At 41.9% G+C, this 23,839-nt stretch overlaps 2 protein-coding genes across 3 annotated transcripts; one reads left to right on the top strand and one right to left on the bottom strand.

The window, feature by feature from the left end:
- Positions 1-53: 53 nt before the first annotated feature.
- LOC144512785 (tyrosyl-DNA phosphodiesterase 2-like) lies at positions 54-3,364 on the bottom strand. Its single transcript, XM_078243713.1, has 6 exons — positions 3,129-3,364; positions 2,551-2,685; positions 2,327-2,421; positions 2,051-2,169; positions 1,810-1,980; positions 54-1,004 (listed from the first exon to the last, which is right to left on the bottom strand). The coding sequence occupies exons 1-6, from the start codon at positions 3,224-3,226 to the stop codon at positions 723-725; spliced, it is 900 nt and encodes a 299-aa protein (XP_078099839.1). The 5' UTR covers positions 3,227-3,364; the 3' UTR covers positions 54-722.
- Positions 3,365-3,543: 179 nt separating this feature from the next.
- nhej1 (nonhomologous end-joining factor 1) lies at positions 3,544-21,412 on the top strand. 2 transcript variants are annotated; one of them, XM_078243712.1, is made up of 9 exons: positions 3,544-3,651; positions 4,601-4,753; positions 5,674-5,888; positions 5,972-6,193; positions 7,131-7,269; positions 7,756-7,814; positions 18,233-18,416; positions 19,557-19,642; positions 20,917-21,412. In XM_078243712.1, exons 3-9 carry the CDS (start codon positions 5,703-5,705, stop codon positions 20,995-20,997), a joined length of 957 nt encoding a protein of 318 aa, XP_078099838.1. In that variant the 5' UTR covers positions 3,544-3,651; positions 4,601-4,753; positions 5,674-5,702; the 3' UTR covers positions 20,998-21,412. The 2 variants fall into 2 exon arrangements, with proteins under 2 accessions (XP_078099838.1, XP_078099836.1); XM_078243710.1 differs by having other exon boundaries at positions 3,604-3,713.
- The last annotated feature ends 2,427 nt before the right edge of the window (positions 21,413-23,839 follow it).

Below are 23,839 nucleotides of genomic sequence, written 5' to 3'. Positions count from 1 at the left end.
AGTAGAGTTCAGCTTTTCACTTAGAAACCCAGTAGATGTCAGTACAGTTCATCCAATGACGGACAGCACCAGCAGATCTTTAATCACATATATATGCAATATACAAGTGTTAATACCACACTGTAAATACTTAATTACAAAGCTCTGCAACTAATTTAATAGATATTTATTGTCTGAAACTTTATTGTCAAAGATCAGGGAAATGGGGAAGTGGAGTCAACGCTGCTGTCAGCACTTAGGGGTAAGTTGGAGAGGAGCAAACTAAATGAATGGTAAATAATTGGGCAAAGCTGCAGAGCCACACAGATTTACACTCAACAATTCTTTTTATACAGATGTGAAAGTAACAAAGAGTTTTTGTGTTATAATGTCAGATTGAACTCATAAATTAGGTATCAATGATTAAAACATTATAGTCAAACTGTTTCAATGTCAGCTGTTCCACCACAATATAACCGTGATAATAACTTTAGCCTATTCATATAGCACCTATCATACAAGAGATGCAGCACAAAGTATTTTACAATAAGGACATTACATGAAATCAAATTAGCATAAAACAGGGAGTCAATGTAAAGTAAAAACAGGGATAGAATACACAATAGTAAAACACACCTTACAAAAGCAAAAGATAACCCACTGAATAATGGCCTAATATGGTATGTATTATATGTAGGGTTAAACATATTTAAATCAGTATGCCACTTTTGTTTTGTGCATTTCTACAGAGCAGAGAATGTGCAGTAAATGCCCCAGTGATCGCTGGTGTAGAGGCCACACTTGAGCTTCTCCAGCCCGATCAAGGCCATGCTGTCGGGCTCCAGCTGTGGGACGCCGTCTCTGGCAGCCCGGCGCAGGTAGAGCCGGTCGAAACGGAAGCAACTCTTGTACCGATGATCCAGGTTTGTGTTGACGTAGGTGTCCCATGTGTAGCGGCAATGCTCCGGCTCTCCCAGCTGCTCCCACACATCACAGACGCAGTCAGGAAGGCCTACTTCGACCATCTAGGATGGAAGAAACAAAGAGGTGAGCTATGAATTAGGGCTGCAACTACCGATTATTTTCATAGTGGATTCAGCTTTTATTTTCTGGATTAATCGATTAGTTGTTTGGTCTAAAATGTGGATCAGTGTTTCTCAAAGCCCAAGATGACATCATCAAATGTCTTATTTTGTCCACAACTGAGATAAAAAAACGATTAATTTAATAGTTCACAACTAATCGATTCATCTTTGCAGCTCTAATTTCAGCAAATGGTATTGTTGTCCAATGAATCGAAATAATATCGTATTGAGATAAAACTTGTGATTTACACCCCTATTGTTATGTCCGTGGCAGCTAATGTAGCCTGCAGCAGAGGTCTACAGAGGTCTAATGTAGCCTGCAGCAGAGGTCTACAAAGGTCTAATGTAGCCTGCAGCAGAGGTCTACAGAGGTCTACAGAGGTCTAATGTAGCCTGCAGCAGAGGTCTACAGAGGTCTAATGTAGCCTGCAGCAGAGCTCTCCAGAGAGCTAATGTAGCCTGCAGCAGAGGTCTACAGAGGTCTAATGTAGGCTGCAGCAGAGGTCTACAGAGATCTACAGAGGTCTCACTTCTTTCTCTCCACACCTCCAGATGTTTTTCATGTTCAAAGTTGTAGTTTTCAACCGATGCTGACTTACTTGGGGACATTTATCAGACTTCACACAGCTTCCTCTGGAGACACCAATGGCTTTAAACCACTTTTAAACCGTATGCAGTAAAACTCCACAACACCTAGGAAATGGAGAAACCTCTCAGAAAGAACATCTGAATGGAAGAGTCAAACCTCAGCATCCCTCAGGTTGGTGTCTCCTCCAAACAGGACGGTGACATCATCAGGCGCCTCTGTCATCCTCTTCATGACCAGGCGCAGCTGTATCATCCTGTTTGCTGCATTGGGTTTACAGCTCTCAAAGTGAGACGTCATCAGACAAAGCTTCTGGCCTTTGAACAGCACCTGATTTTGAAGGAGAGACATTTTAATGTCGATGCACGGAGTAAAGGTGAAATGAGTTCTTTTCACAGACCTGAGCGACAAGCAGGTTCCTCATCTGGCGAGAGGTTGAATATTCGACTATCTCGCTGTCCTGCAGGGTGATCCGTGACTTCTTCAGCATCATCCCGATGAAGTATCTCTCCTTTCCTCCTGATCAGGGAAGATTCTAAGTAAGTTATAGACAGCACTAAATTTGAGTGATAATATGTTTATGAAATGCTAGCTGACGTTCTGTGTGCGCCTTAATCTTGCTCAGGGCCCTTAAGAGGTTAAAGCCGACCCTATTCACTTTCTGGCATGTAGCTACCTTCGATGAACGTGTAGTTGGCCGCCAGACGTTTCTTCATGAAGCGCGTGTATGGTTGGATGAGCTCCTGAAGAAGGACCACGTCAGGAGAGTGTCTGTGGAGAGGAAGTGGCGGAGACAGAACTGTTCAAAATGGTGCAGCATGAACCATTTAATCCCCGTCAAAAACAATGTCATTGAGTTGTAGTTTGTGTGACCTGACCCTTTAAAGTGCACAGTCTTACGAGATTATGTAGGAGCAGAGGCCTCTCGCTCTCTCTGGCTGTTCCTCTGGATCAAGTCCATCCACATTCCAGGAGATCAGCGACAGTTTGTTGTTTTCTTTTTCTTCTTTTTCCCGTTGATTTTCGGTGTCATCACTGCAGACAGCAGGATTGTCCCCAGCCATTTTAATTAACCATAAATGATACAGGATTCATTGTTGTGTTGGCAATGCCTGAACAGCTGCTCCAGTGGATTATATTGCAAAAACAAATCCTAAACTAGAGCCAAACTTGCGATGGGATCACACCAGCCGCAAAGCCATATCGAGCCAGGTGATGTAAAGTGGGGGGGGGTCAAGGCCCCTTCCCTACTTTATACCATCCAACTTCCCCTTGCCCTTGCTCGGACCACACCCATCTCCAAACTCAGCCTTTATTTTGATCTCAACCAAACATCTGTAAAGTTTCGCAACTGCTTTTTGCACGGTTGTGACAAAATCAGTCAACAGACAGACAGACAGACATATAAACACCTGGCAACAATATCAGCATTGCTGTTGCAGCTGGTAATTAGTCCATGGTTTAAACAGTATAATTACCTGATTCCTGGATTTTTTTCCTCACCCTCCTTTCTGTCTTTTGTGGAGCTGGTGGTGTTTATTTCTGGTGACTCTTCTACAGCCCTGACTTTCTCCATGTCTGTTTTAAAAGTCAGTTTCCAACTTTCTGAAAGACTCACCCACGGCTGGGTTTACCCAGAATTAAACCACCTGTGTGGTACAGCACAGTCATTGTATACTTAAGGTGACTCATATGAGGGTGTAAATGTTACTGTTACACTGGTACAGAAACGAAACTTATGATGCACCATGTGATGTGTAGGGACAACTAAAAACAGTAGTAGGACTGTATTATATAGGCTATTATCATCAAAAAAAAAGAAGAAAAAAAAAAAGCTTTTCAATGTTGTGTTATATGTTATCATAAGCTTTAATTTATTTAGCGGAATATATATAAGCGGAACCTTTGAAATGCGCTCTTGTTTGACTTCGGTGCTAGAATCCTGAACTGTCAACAGGAACAGGCGGAGGAGCATCAGCAGCGGAAGCTCTTGTTGCAAACGTTGGTAGTTTTAAAGTGCTAATTCTCTTTTCGTCCGTTTTCGTATTTTAATATTTCCCCAGGTGTGTTATAAGCTGTTGTAGTGGAATAAATGTAATTATGTTAGACAAACGGCAGAAAAACAATGTTAGTTAACTTCCTTTGTCAGCTTCTTTTGCTTTGAATTAAGCGAGCAAATTACTCTTTAACAGAAATAGTCATTTTTGCAAAAATAAATTAATGTTTTAGCGACATGGTCGCCGAATTAAAGAATAGCTTCTACAAATATGTCACAGTTTAAAATCATAAGTTATAACGTATACATGTTTGCTCATAAGCAAGGCAACTTTACAACTCAGACATTTGTAAATTGAGTTTGGTGTGATTTTACTATCTTTTTTTGTCACTATTTAGCTAGCTAGCAAAAATCTGTCAAATTTTGAATACAAAGCCATATCAACCATCACTTGTACCTGTATCAGTGCTGTATGTATTTTTATTTCTCTGTTTCTTCACAGTTTGCCTGACGCCCACCACTGTGTAGCAAAGTTACTACTCTCTACTCGGAGAATGCAATTTAAAAAGTGCTTGTTGTGCTGGGTAGAGGGTTGCCGAATTAAGGAGTAGCTTTTAACGATGTAGACAAGGTTAAAAAAAAACAGCATATATCGTAAGAATGTGTGCTGGGAAGCAAGGGGACTTTTACTTTTAGAGATTTTTGAATAGAGTTTGGTGTAACGTTCTTTGCTTAGAGGCGAGAACGTTAGCGTGTCAGGACAACATCCTCTCCTGATACCCTCTAACCGCTAGCATCCGTGTTCGGCTTTGTATGGCTATATATTGGAGTCATAAAGCTACTGATTTGGTATTTTTGCGATTTCCAAATTGGCATGAGTCAACCTCTGAAAACGTGCACTGTGTATCAAATGGCGACTGACGAGAAATTACTCGTTTTATTCCCCGAAAACAGTCCCATTACAGGTCAGAAGAGAAGAGCCGGTAACCCGCAGGAGCTGCCACTGCGGTTTCCCTCCTGCAAGGTGGTGATTATGCGGCCGGGACGGCGTCTGTAACCCGGCTTTAACACATCTCAGTTCAGGCTTTAGGGGCGCATTCCTTGGAGGTGAGTGATTAAGAAACACAGGTTGGATTTAAAAAAAAAGAAGAAAAAAAAGAGCTTGCACCGTGTTATTGGGGTGTTGGTGTTCATTTGCATTCACTTTCAGGAACAATCTCAAAACCTGTAGGAGCTCCTACTTGGTTAGCTGCCAATGGGTGAAAATATCAATGGAATCTGGTGTGGGATCTGTGCATCTTTAAATGCTTGGGATGCACCTTAAATGATGCTGAAGAGATTCCTAATATAACATGCAGTACTGTGCACAACCAGTAGTCAATATAAAATAATAATGTAATTGTTTTAGAATAAAACTGTTGTACTTTCATTAAGATGATATTAAAAACATTCATTCCCCTTTGATATTACTTTCATTTAATGACTAAATACTACAGTAGGCCTACCCATGAGCCTCGGCTGTTGTTGCTATGGAGCTAGTCAGAGCTACAGTCACTTCAGATCACTATTTGGCGTAAGCCGCTGAATTAAGGCTGGGCAATATATCACTATTGACATCTATCACATACCAGACTGTTCTAGCTTTTCTATTATTTGCCTTAACCCACTTAGTTATTATGTACACACTAATGATGATTATTTACCAAAAATCTCAATGTGTAAATATGTTTTTGTAAGCACCAATTGTCCACCCTACAATATCGCTGCAATATCGATATCGAGGTATTTGGTCAACAATATCGTGATATTAGATTTTTTCCATATCGCCCAGCTCTACGCTGAATGTTTGAATGTTTCTTACTAAAATGAACCTTGTGTGGAGTTGTGGTTGATCTCCCTCCTTCTGTCTTTATGTTCATATGTTATGTCTTGTACCTTTTTGATTCTTTATAAAAAACTGATATTTTATAACACAGTTGTTCATCTTTTGGATGGTGACTGATGATGTCTAACTTGTTTCTGTTTAGTCTGTTGGGTACCGTGTTTCTGGGCCGTGATGGAGCCCGGAGGAACTTCCGCTGATGTCCTCCTGCAGCGTCCCTGGCTTCCTGTGAGCATCAGCGGCTGGCGGCTCCTCACTAAGAGCTGGTTTGGGGAAACAGCATACCACATCCTGCTGACAGACGTGCACTGTGTGTGGGAGGAGAGGATGGACTCTGTAGCCCTCCAGAAGAGAGCACAGGTACACATAACACTGAATTACTTATTTTATTGATGGTTATGTTTTTTCTTGTGATGCATAAATCCTGTTTTTTATCCTCCCAGGAGCTGAACAGACGTTTGCGAGCCCCGGTCAAAGCGTTCTTCTCCCACCTGTGTGAAGTGGTCCAGCCCTGCCTGTCAGGAAGTGACGCGCGGCCCGACAGTGAGGCTCAGATCTCCCTGGCGCGGCAGGACAACGGAAACATCAGCATCAAGCTGAAGAGTGAGCTGGCAGGGCTGCCCTTCTACTGGGAGTTTCACTGCACCCCCGCCCCCGTCACTGTGGTACGCTCCACATTTGAGCTTTTTAGTTGATGAGTGGATGAAGCTACTGAGGGTTTATTTTGGTTTTGGTATGGTTTTGTTACTATACCACCTAGTTATAGTGTCTTTATACATGCAAAAAGAATCTTTAAAGTTGATTAAAAAAACAAAACAGGACCTTAATTTGGGTTCCTTGTGATGTTTGAGGATTTTCTACTCTATAAAACCCCATATTCTTTAAGAAACACTGAAAAACTGTCATTTTCTAACACAAAAATTAAAAGATGAAAGAGAAGATTATTAGCTAAAAATTAGCCCCAGTGGAGAAATATTGGTGTTGACTAGAGCTGCAATGATTAGTTGATAAATCGACTAAACTATTTTGATTATAGGCTAATCGTTAAAGTAATTTTTCATGCAAAAATGGCAGAAAATGCTGTTTTCCGCCTCTCAAATATGGAGATTACCTGCTTTTCTCTGTTTTTGTATCATATTAATCTGAATATCTTTGGCTTTTGGACAAAACAAGACAATCTAGAAAATAATCGGCAGATTAATCAATAATGAAAATAATTGTAAGTTGCAGTTGACAATAACGTATCAGCTTTCAAATGCCCATATCACTTTTTAAAAGTTTTATCAGCTCTGCCGAAGTACGTTAACTGTTACATTTAATAAATGGTCAAATAATCGTGCACATTTAAATTTATGAGCTTAAGAATTTGAGCAGAAGTTTAAGTAAAATCTTACTGATAAATGTCTTCACACTGTTACCATAACAATTAAAACATAAATCAAAATGTGCAAAATCTAAGTAATACAGGAAGTGAAATCTGTAAATGTGTTTTTTAAAAAGTTTTAAGGTTTATAGCATTTACTGTGTGTGTGTGTGTGTGTGTGTGTGTGTGTGTGTGTGTGTGTGTGTGTGTGTGTGTGTGTGTGTGTGTGTGTGTTTCAGGTGTGTGTTCAGCTGGTGCGCCCCCTGCTGGTGATGAGCCACCTGCTGCAGCGGCAGGTGGAGCAGCTCGGAGGACTGCTGGGGAGGAAGGACGCAGAGATCCAGGACTACAGAGAGAACGGAGCAACACTCAGCAGAGGTACACACACATTACACACACACACACACGCACATGCACACACGCACACACGCACACACACTGTTAACATAACATACACAAAAACGGATGTTCAATGATTGAAATAACAAAACTCCATCTACTTAAGAAGGCTATAAATTGCAGCTGAAAGCTCCAAAAAAGATATTTTTAAAATCCGTTTAAACCAATCTACCTCATCTAACAATTTCAGTCTGTATACACCTTTTGATTTTATTTATTTATATTTATTTATCCAGGAAGAATCTTAAAATACATGATATATTTATATATATTATATAAGAGAGACCTGGCATCTGAAGAAGAGTCACATCTCCGATTATGGCCCTGGATGTTAATCCTTCCCAGATTAAAAAACGTAAAGAAGTGAAAGTCATTGTAACAAAAACATATATATTTGTGTCTTTCTCATTCATTTAATCGTGTGTGTGTGTGTGTGTGTGTGTGTGTGTGTGTGTGTGAATCCAGAGCGACTGCAGACGGACGTCTTTGAGGAGCAAACCTACAGAGAGGACTTCATGTCGAAGGTGAGAGGTCAGGTACACACACACACACACACACACACACACACACACACCCTGTAGCCAGTTGTTAAGTCCTGTTTTACCGTCCTCTCCGCTCCGTCCTGATCCTTACTCGGCTGTGGCGAGGGAGACAGGAACCACTTGATAAAACACTGCTGCCGCCGGAACAGCCGGCGCTCTCTCCACCTGAAACATGAGCCGCCGCGACACGCTCAAATCAAGTCTCCGTGCGTTACCGTCAGCCAATCAGAGCGAGGCGTGAACCGTACTGAGTTTTCAAATTAAAAGTGTTTACTGTATTCAGTTGTGGAATTTCGTGTGTGTGTGTGTGTGTGTGTGTGTGTGTGTGTGTGTTTCAGAACTACCTGTGGAATTTTCACTGGGTATCTACGTGCTCCAGCCTGTAGTTTGTATTTATGTTTTAGTATTTTAGGAAACCATGATCGGAGCAGTTTAGGTCAAATATTTAGTTTGTTTGCCAATCCCCCACACACGATATGCATTTTTGTGCATGCTTAAAAAAAACTAGATTGTCATGATGTTGACATTTTACACATAACAAAAATTTGAATGAATTGATGTAACACCTCTCTTAGTCTGTTACTTCTTATATTCTCGTCTTCACTTGGTCAGCTGTGTTACTTTATCTATTGTGAGATTTCTCCATAAATGTCAAACCTAAAATTAGCTGAACTTTTGGAGGAAAGAGACACATTGTTTAAAAATTGTCAGGTCTGATTCCATGTGTAGGTCACGGATGTCACGGGAGCTTTAAAGGTGAACATCAGAGATAATGTTCCACCATAAATCACTTTGCAGGATAACACCTCAGTATAATTCACAGATTGTTTGTTGGAGTTGCATCATTTTGTGGACAGGAAACCAGTCTGTTTGTCTGAAAGGAACCAGGAATGAATCTCCGTTTTAGTTCTCCAGGTACGGAGAGTCATGGAAAGTTACATCAGGGTCACAGAGGCAGCTCTGTTTTCTGCTTTTTTGGGTGATTACATCGTTGGAGCGGGAAGACGAGCGGACAGTCGGAGACCACAGAAGAAGAAGAAGAGGAGAAATGTTGCAGTTGATCAAAGTCTTCTCCTTCGTGGCAAATTCCACCGGGCCGCGACAAGGCCGCCTCCAGACCAAAGTCCAAACTGAAATAAAACTTGTCTGGGAAAAATGTCGCCGGGACGCGACAAAGGGAGAATCACACACTGGATGTGTGTGTGTGTGTGTGTGTGTGTGTGTGTGTGTCTGTCTGTGTCTGTGTGTGTGTGTGTGTGTGTGTGTGTGTGTGTGTGTGTATCAGAGAAAATCAGGTGAAGGCGTTTGGCGTGTGTGTGTAGTATTTATCTATCAGGGTGTGGCCTTTGCGTGTGTGTGTGTGTGTGTGTGTGTGCGCGCTGTCTGGCCTTTCAGCGACTTGTGTTTGTGTGTCCGTCTCCATGGCGACGCTCGCCATGCTATTTCTGAACTTGTACCTGATTATCGTAGTGAATCAGTCAGTTATTCAGTCTTCTTCAGGGAAAGGCCAGGCTTTATTTGTATAGCACATTTTAGCAACAAGGCAATTCAAAGCTTTACATAAGACGTGACGGCTCAGTTAAAATCAGTTGTAATTGCGTGATGCAGATATGGAAGTTGTTGACTGATCTCGTTAATAAACAGATTAAACAAGCAAGATTTAACGTGTTAATAAAGTGAGCTTTAGAGGAGTTCTTAGATAGATGTTAGACGGTTTCCAGTCTTTATGCTAAGCTAAGCTAACTGGCTGCTCGCGGGTGCTTCCTATTTTCTGCAGAGACATGAAAGTGTTGCGTATCATTTCAGCCAGAAAGTGAATAATCCTGTTACCCAAAGTGTTCCTTTTTTAAAGTATATACAGTCTCCATTAGTCAGATCAGAGTCTGTGTGTGTCTGCTGTTCACCCAGCTTTAGTTTTTCTTCCTTGAACCTGAACTTCTTTGACATTTACTCAGTTATTTACGTTCCTGGTGCCAACAGAGAGCAGACAAATATCTTCAAAAATCTTTCACCATTTCCACATGTGTGTGTGTGTGTGTCATTTGTGGCCTCTTGTTTCCCACACCAAGGGGAGTGAAGGGCAGAGGGACAGCGAAAAGGAGCCGATGATGACAGGAGCAGGAGCTTTTATTTTCTACTGCAGCTTTCCATGGAAGCCCCTCCTCCCTGTCCCGTCGCCACACAAACACCCCACCCAGCTCAGGTCAACATTTACATGGGTGAAATTAGCATGCCCTTCCCACTGATACACACACACACACACACACACACACACACACACACACACACACACTTGGAGTTAACTTGGGCACAGGCTAGAGCTGGTCATGAAAAAAAATTTAAAATCCTTTTAGGATCACATCAGCTTTAGGACGTACATTTGTGTGTGTGTGTGTGTGTCAAAGGGGAGTGTCTGATGGTCCACACAGAGTGGGCTGTGACGCATGCTTTTGGTTTTTTAGAGCTGAGTGTTGGTGTGTGTGTCACTGAGGCTGTTTTTGTGTGTGTGTGTGTGTGTGTGTGTGTGTGTGTGTGTGTGTGTCATAGTGACGCATTATTTGCAGCGAGTTGTGCAGCAGCGTCACAGTTGTCAGCGCTCAATTGAATTGTCACCGTTTGGGAACGTCGCCCGGTGCTTCCTGTTTCATGAGACGGTGGCTTCACAGCTCCTCAGCAACCGTGCATCTGACAATTAGTGGCCATCGCTGACCAAAACACCTCACTTGAGCTGCGCAGAATCACATAATTGAGCCAAAATGTTGGCTTCCTGCTTCCAAACTTGGCGTTCCTCACTTCAAATGTCCTGCTTTTCTTGCTTAAATTGAAGGTTTTTCTGGTCAGGTTTTGTGTTGAGGGAGTGTGAAACTGCTTAGAAACAAAATGAGAATCAATAAGAAACTATTTCTTTCTTTACAGTGCAGAGATGTGCAGTCTCCAAAAAACATGCCTGTAGTGGTTATGTGCTTAAACGGGTGACGAGATTATCCTTAAATGCTACTCGGCTCTCCACGTGAAGCTGCACAGGCACAGCAGGAGGAGTCAAGTCCTAATATCTGTTTGCTTCGACCAGAGGCTCTAAGTTAAGAGCAGGGCAGGAAACTTAGTTTTTTCATCCGCTGACCACAGCGGCCGATGGATTCCAAAATACACTTTGACTCTAAGTAGCCAAACGTAACAGAAAGAATGAAGAGAAGCTGCAGATATTGATTGCTTTAATAGCTGAAGGAGCAGAATCAAGAAATACAATAGATCGTAGAAAATTGAATACATTTCTGGTGCAAATAAATTACAAAAAGAACATAAATCAAAGCGACTGCAGATCTAGAGATCGCTTTGTGTGTTTTCTGTTTAAGCACTTTGTGTTACATTTTATTTGTATAAAAGTGCTATACAGTTCAAGTCTGATTGATTGGATGATTGATTGATACCGATCAGACGGTTAGGACTTACCTTGTACAGCAGCTGGATTCTCGCAAGATAACGTATCACATCACAGGAAAATCCATGTCGTCAGACTTTAAGTAATGTTTGTCTGAACTAACCTCTTACCCCACCAATCAGCGTAACGTGAAGAGCTACTGGCAGCCACGGCCCGGTCTAGGTGTGTGTGGCGGCCCGCGACTGTTCGTTCAAAACAACAATGACCGATGGTTCATCCAATCAGCTGCCAGGTATTTTTTGAAAGTGCCTGCCCTTTCCCAAACCGTTTCCCATGACGGCTTCTCGGATGGTTCTGTGTACCAAACCAAACCACCCTAGGTTAGGGCAAAAAAGTAAATAGAGACGTTGTTGCTGCTCGTTTACCTTATTTACCTTTATGTATATATTATTTATCAACTCTTTATTAAGATTTCTGCATTTGAAAATACTTACTTATACAGTTTAACGCTAGGACTGCAACTCTTTTACCAGGTTCTTTCTTCTCTTTGCCTGTGGAGGCAAACATTCTGAGGTTTAATGGATCGTTTGGTGTCGTATGTAAAGCTGTAATCAGCGTGAAGGGACAGACAGCGACAGAATTAGTGAGGGAAGGAAAGAGAGTAGAGGAAGGTTGGAAAGGTGGCCTCTCTCCTCTTATTCTTATTCTTCTTCTTCTCCTCTGTAAATCATTAACTGCTGCTCTCATAAACAGCAGTGAGCAGCTCTTTATCTCACATACCTGAGGAATTCAGGGCCGGGGTGGTAAGAAGGAGAGGCTCGAGGGGAGGGGGGAGGACACATCGGCATGAAAGCGATGTTGAACACTTTATATATCGCTGCTCATCTTATAATGAAGAAATTAATCTTGTTATCTGTTTATATCGCCGTACTTTGGCACAGTTTTGCCTAAAAGTGACTTACGGACTGCTGAGCTGATCATGAACATGACTGATATAGAGCGGTTTTTATAGACATTAGACATTTTATAGATGAAACATATAATGGAAATAATTGTAAACTTCAGGTCTTGTTTCTAAACTGTTTGTAAAGAGTGAAAAATCGCAGAGTAGATCTTCCTCCACCTCGGTTGCACACAGTTTCCACAGGGTTGTCCCCCGTCTGGGTCTGTAATTAGTTCCTCTGTGGCCTGGCTGCTGGGCCGAGCCCCGGCCTGGACCGGCTGAGTGCGGCGTCCCGCAAAGACATCATGAGACATGAGAGCAGGAACACAAAACACGGCTGCAGCACGTGAACACGCCGGACGCCTACTGCAATACTGCACTTTATTCCATGACATGTACACCGTTACAGCTGCAGGATGTGAGTGAGCGCTGCAGGACGCCTTCACCAAACTGAAGTGGTAACAAATATTATTCGGCTCTCCTCAGCTGACAGAAGATGGATTATCAGGATCAGGAGTGCGCAGTTAAAACAAGAAACATACATTTTATTCTCTGCTCATCAGTGCTGAGCGTTTTATCTGTTTGAGCGTCAAAACTATACATCCAATAGTGATATATCAGCTTTATATATTCCTTTTTTGCTTTAGATTTTTTTTCTTTGGTGATGGGTGTTTTTAAGGCTGATAACGATAATTTAAAAAGTATTAAAAACAGTTTTAAAATCTTTTAAAATTTCCTCAAAACTCGAGAAATTAGGTTTGAGTAAAAAAGAAAAAGTCTAAGAAAGGAAGATCCAAATTTCGCCTCATACTCCTTTTTTACACAACCACTTTGTTTGGCCGCTGATCCTTCAGATCATTTAAAAACCTATTTTAAAAGATATTTCACAGCTGAAAACGTTCATTTCTCAGGACTGAAGGATAAATGTGTTAATCAGCTGAAGTGTGACGGCTAATTGAACTTCTCAGAGCATTTAATGAAATAATGCATCTTCCACTCAAAGCCGTGACTGCACCTCATTGAAATTGTTCAACAACTAAATGATTCAATAAACAGTCTTACCTTTTAATTTGGTGATGTGTTTCTCTGCACAAAAACACCTTCAACTTCAAATCTGATTAATTTTGAGACGTCTCCTGTTTTTTTTTTGTTTTTTTTTGTTGAAAAACAAGCGCTCTCCTTCATTGTTTGAATGGCCAGTTTTTTAAGCATGTGCAGAAAAAAATGTGACGTCTAATATCCAAAGTTAAAACCAGTTGGTGACCAGCGTTGCCCCGCGGTGGCTTCATGAGGCACTGTGGTCGTAACGGAGTTATATCGGTGAGCGTTAACGGGACGTTTGGCTCAGATTAGCAGCTTTCTGTGTGTCATCGCCCTGAAGGGAAATGTGACCACGGCAGGCGGGGACAGCGGAGAGGTGAAAGGTAAATGAAGTGGTGTGGGTGGTGTCAGAGCAGAGAGGATTCTGGGAGATATACCTCCCCTGCCTCTGTTGGTTTTGCTTCACAGCGTGCATGTTCCTGCGTACGTCACGTCAGTGTAGTCCAGTCATGTTAAATTATGGACTTGTCCCTTTTATTTTGAGTGTCTCAGCACTGTTTACGTGATGTGAGCGGCTAACTATACCGCATGACTCATTTGTTTGTGAGCTGTCCAGTTTTGGGCCAATTAAAGAATAATTCCCAGCTTTCTTGCTGTTCAACTTATGTGTTGTTTCAGATGCCTTCAACCACATCTCGTGGCCTTCATAATTGGATGGAGTTGCTCATTTTGAGACGGTTTAGTGGTCATAAGCTCTTTCTCTGCTCAAGAATGATATCTGGTGTTGGATCTGTGTTGCCATCTTGTTTAGAGCTGCAATGATTATTTGATTAATTGTCAACTATTAAATTAATTGCCAACTCTTTTGATTATCTATTAATTGGTTTGAGTATATTTTTTTTTTTGAGTATTTATTAAAACTTTTGTGACTCTAGTTTGTAAAATGTGAATAGTTTTCTTCTCTCCTCTGTGACAGTGAACTGAATATCTTTGAGTTGTGGACAAAACGAGACATTTGAGGACATCATCTTGGGATTTTTGGGAAACACTGATGGAACTTTTTCAACATTTTCTGACATTAATCCAGAAAATAATCCAGATTTATCAACAGTGAAAACAATTGTTAGTTGCAGTACCTAACTATAACATTGGCACTGTCCGTGTTAATGAAACGGAGTGGAGTAGACAGAACAGGTCACTTAGTTCAGTTTATCTTAGCCCGTGTGATTTTAGTGGTTGTAAATCAAACACTCAGGCCTAATTTCATTCCCCCTTTGTGGCAAATGCACAGACAGTGAGGGGAAAGTACAGAGAAGTAAAGGGACATTCAGAGAGAGAGAGAGATTACAAATAATACCCAACTATAATAAATATAGAAATATGACTCATAAAAGTTATAGCAGTCTGTAGAATGGAATGACGTGATGAACAGCGGCGATTATAATCACAGTAAAGATAGTAGAACTACTGCTAATAATAACAATAGTTTTAGCAGGGGGTGTTGAGCAGGATCACAGCAGCAGCAGCTGCAACCACAGTCCAGGTGTCCCCACAATCCAGGGAAATCTGAGGGGCGAATGATGGTTAGAGGATTCAAACGTACTGAAGCACCTGAGCAGTTTTGTGTTTTTGCGTCTCGTAGGATTTCTATCTTACTGATGTGATCCTCAACAAATGTTTATTTAAGAGTGTGTGTGTTTAATGTAGTTGTTGAAACTTAACCTAGTAGTTAGGACGAGGGAATCGCCGATTTGGAGCTCATATCAGCGACGGATGGATAACTGAGGGATGAGATATCTTTAGAACTTGTAAGATGTCTGTTGCAGCTGTTGACAGTTTAGAAAAATAAAACTGTGTGCTCAACCTTCTCCTTCGTCTCTTCACTTGTCCTCGAGCCGTTTCATCCTCCCGTTTTTCTTTCTGAGGACGTGACCTCGAGTCCTTCGGGGGTTCCAAACGGAAAGCGACGCTTTGCTCTGGGGTTCGGGGACGGGAAGCTGAGGTCACAGCGAGGAGAAGGGGAGGTGGAGAGGAATGAGGGAGAGCAAACACAAGGTCAGCAGCCGAGACCAGATGAGGGAGAGAGAGTGTGAGACTCTCCGGCACCAGGTCCCCCACCTGAAAAACCCCAGCAGAGCTGTTTACCAGCTAATAATAGAGGAGCGCCATCACGCTGCCCCCCTTCCTCTCATCACCTTCCCCACACACCGGGCTTTACTCTGGGGGAGGAGGAGGCGGTTAGAGGTGTGGCCACCAGGTGAGCGCTCCTCCTCTTCTTCCTCCTCCTCCTCTCTGCTTCCTTTCCTGCGTTGCTGGAGGACTTTGTTCCGTGACAAAAGCAGGGAGGAACTTTCCAGAACATTACTCGGCCCGACAAAACAGACGAGAGGTTATTGACCTGCTCTAATCCCCTTTTTATTCCTCGCCTGGTGTTTCCTTTCTGGTCAGCAGCAGCAGACATTGTGTGCCACTTTTGTACCCTTCCTAAAAATAAGGAGAGGGGAGAAAGCTTCTTTGCCAAATAAATAAGATAAATTATTAAGATAATTTAATATCTTATCTCATGCTGAGTCACTATCTTATCATGGTCTCATAACTTTGACTTAGTATCTCATATTTTCGACTCTCATTGGTGTTTTCCTTAGCCTGAAGTTCCCTGCTCGTCTGTGTGATACTCTGGCGCACAGGAGGAAGGTTCATGTAAATGAGGCGAAAGCAAAGCAAGTTATTGGTGTTTTGGTGGAAAAGGGCTCTTAGACGATGAGCTAAGAACGAGATAACGAGAGAAAACTTGCAGACCGGGGATGTGATTGGCTGAGAGCGTATTTATTAATCATTATTAAAGCCTTCTTGCACTTTGTGCTGCAGCCCAAGACCACTGCTTGCACCGTTAAAATAGAGCGCACTCTTTTTATTTTTACCACGCGTAACTTTTCATCCATTTGTTTCTTTTCCTGGCAGAAATGGGCTTCCGTAGGGAGGAGGGGTTTAAACTATCAAATAAGAGTCGGATCTAACCGATTAAACTCAACCGTCCAGATCAAATAATCTGAAGTGAGCTGGCAGCCAGAGAGAGGAGGGGGCAGCTGACAGAGGAGGGGGGGGCGAATAAAAAGAGAGAATAAGGTGGGCTTTCTGCTGCACATTGCTTTCTCTGTGCCCAAAGCAGAACTAAGCCTCACCAGAGCATTTGCATTTATTTTTACGCTATTTAAACAAACAAATAACAAAAATAAATCAATGCAAAACCTCGAAACCTGACCAAAGTGTGTTTAGGAGCCCCTCTGCCCTGACAGCGAGCGGGAGACCACCAATTTCTCCCGGTCAATATTTGAGGAGCTAATTTGGAGAGTTTGTCCTCTCCATTGGGGGAAAAAAAGAAGGATTTAGTGAATAGCGTGTGTTTTTCTATACGTGCGTTTGCATAATGTTGCTGGAGTTTACATGCACCCTTATCTGTCAGGCGTGTGGTTGACAGAGTGTGAGTGTGTGCGTGTGTGTGTGTGTGTGTCAGTTGTTCCTGCTCTACCTGTGGTCAGCTGTGCCAATAATGCTGCTTTGATTAGAGGCTTATCGCGGCCCCGTCACACCCTGCATCACACCTCGGCCATGTGACTCCCACAGCAGGGCCGTAAAACAAACATACCCAAAGCACCGAGCTGTGTCAAAAGGACACTTTCATGCTTTGGGTTCATGCACCTGATTTATTTCTTTTTAATCTTTATGGATTTATTGGCTTTAGAGCTGCAGATCGACTAACAACTCAAATGTTATTCTAGTTCAGAGTAGTGCAGAATCTACATGGTGTATGAACAAGCAACACAGATACTGAATACACACACATCTATCAGAATAACAACATCAAGTTCCTTTCTTACATCTGGGATGTCGATGAAATTAGTAAGAAGCAACAGCTAATTCCCAACCAGGGTGTACATGAAGTTATTGTTGGGTGAAATATATATGTATGTAACTCCATCTTTGTGTTTAGGAGGAAAATAAACACACAAATAGGATTACAAACTTAGGCTACATCTACACTACTACATTTTGGTTTAAAAAACAAATATCTTGTGCTACGTTTAGGCCTCCCGTCCACACTACTGCAGTGTTTCCGAGCCTCTAAAACGGAGACATTTGGAAACAGTGCTGTCCCCATTTTGGTTTTTATACTCCGGGGTTGTGTTGTAGTCTGGACGGACACAAACGGAGACCTTCACGTCGACGCACGTCAGTCAGTCTGTCTAATCGGTTAGGTAGCTTACAAACCTTTCAGTAACAGTTCCACCTCGTCGTCGCTCCAAGATAATACATCCCTGCTCTTACTTTTCATCATTGTTCTTTCTCCAAAGTAGTTTCTCTATTTCCAACTTCTACATCCCTGATTTTCAACCACAGAGTAACGTCAGACATTCCTTCGTGTTTACACCGGCACGCACATGCCCAGTGTGTGTGTGAACGGTCATGTGATATGTGTTGTCAGACGTGTTAATATGGACGGAGATTAGTTCTGCTACTGGAGATAAAACTCTTGTGTGGTTTTTGTCTCAAAACGTAGTCTTATCGTCCATCAAACTGCCAGTTACAGCCTGCTGCTGCGATGTTGAGTACATGAAAACTTAGAAAAAGAAAGGGAAAATTAGTAAATAAATGTTTGAAATGTCCAGCTTCCGTCACTACGAGTGGTTGTACTACGAATACCAAACGTGAAGCACTTAATTCGCACTTAAAAAAAATGAATGTGAGCGCACCTGAAGTGCCAGAAACAATCCCTCATTGGACAGCAGGAGTGAAGTACAGTAGGCCAAAGTAGAAGTAGGAAGTGTCTGTTTACAACAGACAGTTTGAGCAAGATTTTACGGTTTGCTTTATTTTTTTCATCCAGATAACATGTCTGACTGCTTGTATTGCTGATTTGACTGATAACTTCTCTGTAAATTGAAAGCTTCACAAGGAAGCTTCATCACAAAGAAATGAATCATTTTGAAGGGACCCCATCGCTCACCTTCTCCCCCGTCCTGTCTCTCTTCCCGTCAGACTCTTCCTCTGCTGTGTTCTGAGCAGCCGGATGCTCACGGCTTCAACGCCGACCTCCAACGCCTATACGGAGCTGTCGTCACCCGCGGAAACACACGGAAACGCAAACTGTCCGAGGAGCGCTCTGCTGAGGAGGACCAACCAGCCGCCACCGAAAAAGAAGCAGACGTCCCCTCGTCTTTAGGTTAGTCTTTAGACTGCTGAAGGCTTCACAAATGCTCCAATTATTGATCAGAGGAAACTTTTAGAGTCAGCAAATATAAAAAAAATATTCAGGCTTACTTTTGCGTTCAATATCCCGATCAGAACATTCATTCAAAGAGTCACATTGTGGTGTTTTCCAGCCAGCGCCTAACAGCCCATCTGACACTTAACAAACCGCATGCACACAAAGTAGGGCTGCGCAATATATGGTTTGTAATCGTCATCGCAATATCAGCTGGCGCAATAAACACATCGTGAAAGGCTGCGACACATCGCGAAAGACACTGAGATGTTTTTGTGCTAGTTGAAAGAAAATATCAGTAGAAAACTGTTCAATTTAAAGAATATTGGAAATTATTTCCTTTCATTTGTTTTAAATTCAACAAGCAATTTATTTATGTATTTTAGCAGAAAACTGAAAGCAGCAGAACTGAGTACACTTTATTATCTGTTTATTTATCGTGAGTAATATCATTATCATAATATTCAACAGCGTTATTGCATATTTTCCTCATATCGTGCAGCCCTAACACAAACATTAACATTAATCAGTGACTTGTTTAGCCTTTAAAATGTAAAAACCAGAGAACAGTTCATCAGTGATTCCCCATGTTGGTAGAAACAATCCACAGAATAAACATTTGTGCATGTACAGAGTGTATATATAAATGTGATGTGTAGAGAAAACAATCCAAGGTGCACTAGAAAAATGAAATAGTTGTTGCTGTGTGTGTACTGTATTTCTTTCAAAAGTTACGCCGTGCTTTACACAGAAAATAATTTGAGTTTATCTAAAAGTAGATAAAAACATAACCTGGAAACATATGTGATATATATTTTGGAGGCGGGAGAATATAAAAGCATGTACAAGTCAGCAAGAGACAATAAGGAACTCATTTTGGCTGTTTTCATAGTTTTTATAATAATAATAATAATGTCATTTTGCAGCTTGTGTCCTCAGGTGTGCCTTTTTTAAACAAAATAGCCACGAATAAAAATATAATACATGTTAACATATTACTCTGACTCTGGTTCTTAAAGTACAATTAGTTTCTTTATTTCAGAAAATGTTGAATTCTTTTTGAGTGTGTGTTTGAGCGTGTGTGTCCTCGTCCTTCAGGTGGATCCGTCACCAATACTGAAGAGGACGTGCAGGAGGACGCAGCCGGAGCCAAGATGGCCGACAAACCCGCCGCAGTACAGCAGGTACGACAGCAGCCTGATGGAAAGAGTCACAGATAACTGATTAAGAACAGACTCTTAACTCCGCAGTTAAAAAGTGACAAAAACCTCGAAAAAAGGCGACAAAAACTTCAATAAAGGTGACAAAAACTTTGAAAAAATCAACCAAAATGTTTTCAAAAAAGACAAACATTCACCGACTGTAAAATGGAATATTTTGGTAATTGACCAGAAAGAATACACAGTACCTTAAACAGGGTTGTAATATGAAGTATAACTTCTACTTGAGTGATTTTTCTTTATTTCTGTGTCATGCACACACACTGTGTGTTCATGAGACATCAAAATGTCTGTTTCAGGGTTCAAACATTTCCCAAAAGTACACGTTGTTTTACAGCTCGTTCTTAAACAAAACATTTAGTCTTCTCTCCCGAGCTTGGCAAATAAAATCTGTGACTTAAAAGATTCCTTTCTCGAAGCACAACTCAAATCATCACAGACGATAGTCATTGTAGTAAAAAGTGCATCCCTTACAGTAAGTCCTCGTAAACAGGACAATAAAACAAAGTGTTGGCCTCATTCTCAGTTTCAAGTTCTACTTATAAAGTAGATTTTATACTTAACAATGTTAACTAGCTTATACATTTTGAAATTTCTAGAAGAAGTGCTTTACTGAATAAACAAGATGATTCATTGATTCAAAACAGAAAATTGGGAAAAAAAACTAAGTATCATTTTACAAGTTTGTAAAAGATATAAGAGATGAAACCTAACATAAAGATAAAAAGAGAGTATAAAAGAATGTAAAAGCTACTGAAACACAGCATTCTCATGAACTGGTTCGTATGATATCACTAAAACCCACGCACACCAATTTGTATAATATCTTGGGAAATTAGGCGACCGCCAGCTGGTCACGTGACGCCAGCTACAGAGCTCCCTGAGCCGTCGGTCGTAGCGTCACGCGGCGAGGACAGTCAAGTTTAGGAAAAAGATCGTTGTTTGGATTCAAACACTAGTATCCTGGGTGAAAGTCTTTTGTTTTCCCCCGGGAAGCAAACTCTGCTCCCCGGCTTGAAAGCGCAAAATGTTTTATGACCCAAACATCCAGCCGACCTCCTCCCTACGAAGAACTTTGTGCTCTTACACAGCAGCATTCAATGTGGAGCACGCAGCAGTAAATACGTGGAATACATATCAATTACAGTGCTTGACTTTTGGTAGCGATATGTATGAATGGTTCATGAGAACAGCCTGACTAAAATCAAATATCCGTCCACTTTTTTTGTCCTCTACAGTCTCTGCCGGTCACGTCCAAAACTGCAGAGCGACCGTCCTCCAAACCAAAGAAGAAGAAAGTGGTGGGACTGTTCAGATGAGCCGAGCAGTAGGGACACACACTCGGACCACTACTAAGATCTTCATTAGAAAAAGTGTTTCCATTTGATGAGAAAAGGAAAATAGTGCTTTTCTTAAAAACAGTTTCTTATTTTTAAACTTTTAAGGACACTTTTATAGTTTGAGACACTTAAGCTGGTTTTAATTAGGATTTAGATTTGTTAAAACAAAAGGCTTTTTAGATATAATAATAATAATAATAATAATAAATCATCTTTTTTAAAGTCTGGATTTTGTTTGAGATGTTAAACAAGCTGTCTATTCATTTTGGTGGCCGTTACTAACAAAATCAACTACAGAAAATGGTCAAAATATGACATTTTCAAGTCTAAAACTCTAAACAGCATGTTTTTATTGAACTTTTATTCAATTTAGTCAATAAAATAATGTATTGTCTTTGTTTTGAAGCATCCACATTTTTTAATTTAAATGTCTTTGGTTTGAAACCACCAAATCCTCCGTGTTTGTGTCTGAAGGTTTGTTTCAGACAGACAGACAGACGGAGAATAATGAGCTGCCAGCGGTCAATAGAGCAGCCGCTCTCCTTTTTCAGAGCACAGTGAGATGTTGACTCAAGGTGTTGCAGCATCTCGGGAATGCTATTGAAGTTTTCGATGAAAAGTCACCGTTTGCCTGCAAGAATTCAAGAGTTTCTGTGTGACAAACGCTATTGAAAAGTGGCAGCTTGTTAACTGGAAATGCAGAATATATATACATATATTATTTGAGTCCCTTACTTTTTAAATTATTCCCTGGTAATGTTCCCGATCATTTCCAGGAAAGACGCTGGAATATAACTGCTAAATCTGAGCACATTTCCTCTGAAACGATCCCTGATTTAGGTTGTAGAATTATGAAGGTGGAACCTGACAAGGACTCGCTTATTATTTCTGTTTTTAAGATATACAAGATACAACAAGACCCTAACATGCAGTTCACCTGCAACAATTTTTCAACAATATTTTTGGGGGTTTGGATCGTCCGTCCATCCAGCAGATCCAGTAGGGGAACCCAAACTTCCCTTTCTCCATTTTGGATCGTTTTTTGCACCAAACAAGACATTTGATGGCGTTACCTTGTGCTAGTTGCAGCCCTAAGTGCCATGTTAGAAGTCCTAAGAAACCCCAGAAGATCCTCATTGGATTCTGGTTTTGTCAGAGAGGACTCTTCTCTTTAGACTAATTGTCCTGAAATCCCATACATGAAATAACATTCAAGGTATGTCTAATTTCACTTTGGGCCCCTGAAAGCCCGACTAAAGGCCCCTGGAGGTCCTAAGAGCCCAGTTTGGCCCCCAGTGATGGAGATTATGACATCAGCAGAGGGCTCAGCAGCCCGGTGTTGGGTGTCGTGTCTCTGTTGGTGAAACCGGACCTTCCACTGCAGCGAGCCACTCCGTTGTCCACAGCTGATCTCAGAGCGCCCACTCAACCTCCCACAGTTTTAACACCACAGAAAGCAGTCTGTAGTTTTGTATTGTGATATTAATCTACAGGTGGCTGACAAATAAAACATGAAAAGTGTTGAGCCTTTTAAATAGGGCTGCAACTAACGATCATCTTCATTGTTGATTATTTTCTGGATGAATGGATTAGTTGTTAGTCATTTCCACCTCATGGTAGTCCCTGAACCGTTGGAAAGTTAACCCAAAGAACAGGGACCTTTAGACTCTGGTTCCTTTTGGTGGAAATGCAGGTAAAGTTCCTAAAAAGGCTCCTGCTCACCTGCGAAAGGTCCTGCTGTGAATCTGCATTTGTTATGCTGGGAACTCTCATATTCACAACATTCCCCCTGTGTGATGTCATACACTTTCTAGTAGTTCAAATAAGAAGCATTTGTTTTCATTTTAAGATGATGATGTCGATCTCATCTCGGCCTGAAGAAATCTCTCTCTTCATCTCGGTCAGTTTAACATTTAGAGTTTTTAACGTTTGGTGGGTTGGTAATGGGAGTTCTGGGAAATGTAATCTCTAGAATCAGTGAAATTGAAAATAAAAGTTTAGGAAAAGTAGTGATTTTCAACGCCAAATAATCACTGAAATGTTTAGATTTTTTTCAAGGTGGGTTCCTTGAGTGTTTTCCAGGAGGCCTTGATCAAACTGAGTAGCAGTTTAATGTGACTATAAGACGTCTGCACGGTGAGAAAACAGTGGTCAGAGGTGTATTACCTCCTCGCCTACAGCACAGACTGTTATGTCATTCTGTAAAGGGTCTAAGATCTTCCAGAGGAGGGGTGAGAAAGTTTTAACGCGCGCACCTGCGCTCCTGCTCATGCGTCTTAACTTTAAAGATGAGGGTCCAAAGGACAGAGGGAGCGCGCGCCAGCCCAGACGGTCTCGTGGCCCGGTGTTTGTCTGTCCTCTTGGCTGACAATAAACAGATTGCGGCGGCCGCGGGGCCTGTGCCACCCCGATGGGAGGAGAAGACGGAGCAGAGGGCAGGTCCAGCAGGGCGCGGTCTCCTTCTTCTCCCGCGGCACCTCATCTGTTCTGTAGTAGGATCTCTTCCATTTCCATTTCTGCCAACAGCCCTGCGCCACAGGGACGCATTGAGAACAAACCCGGGAGGCAGAAACCGCTGCGGGGACACCCTTTGACCGCCGTGCCCAGCAGGCGCAGCCAGCCTCCGCACCGCGCGCCTCCGTGTCTGTCTGCAGCGCTTTTCTCACAGCTTCGACACAGAGACACAGCTTTGAACCTGCCTGCCAAGATAAACTCACCTCGCCTATTTATGCCCGTGCCTCCGCGCGCACTCGGGACAGCAGAGTGTCAGCAGCTCAGAGGACAGGTTCAGGCTTTTTGCAGCTCGTCTCCAGCGGCGCTC

Source organism: Sander vitreus, chromosome 24, assembly GCF_031162955.1.
Source record: "Sander vitreus isolate 19-12246 chromosome 24, sanVit1, whole genome shotgun sequence".
NCBI classification, from domain to species: Eukaryota; Metazoa; Chordata; class Actinopteri; order Perciformes; family Percidae; genus Sander; species Sander vitreus.
Note: the sequence above shows the minus strand (reverse complement) of the source record. Positions and strands in the feature narration are given on the sequence as shown.

Bases quoted from the DNA above. Each gene is read 5' to 3' on its own strand.
- LOC144512785 (XM_078243713.1), bottom strand. From the start codon at position 3,226: ATGGAGAAAGTCAGGGCTGTAGAAGAGTCACCAGAAATAAACACCACC. The intron at 2,686-3,128 runs GTAATTATACTG...TGCTGTCTGCAG, and splicing joins GAAAAAAATCCAGGAATCAG to TGATGACACCGAAAATCAAC. The intron at 2,422-2,550 runs GTAAGACTGTGC...TCCTCTCCACAG, and splicing joins CTCTGCTCCTACATAATCTC to ACACTCTCCTGACGTGGTCC.
- nhej1 (XM_078243712.1), top strand. From the start codon at position 5,703: ATGGAGCCCGGAGGAACTTCCGCTGATGTCCTCCTGCAGCGTCCCTGG. The intron at 18,417-19,556 runs GTTAGTCTTTAG...CTCGTCCTTCAG, and splicing joins AGACGTCCCCTCGTCTTTAG to GTGGATCCGTCACCAATACT. The intron at 19,643-20,916 runs GTACGACAGCAG...TGTCCTCTACAG, and splicing joins AACCCGCCGCAGTACAGCAG to TCTCTGCCGGTCACGTCCAA.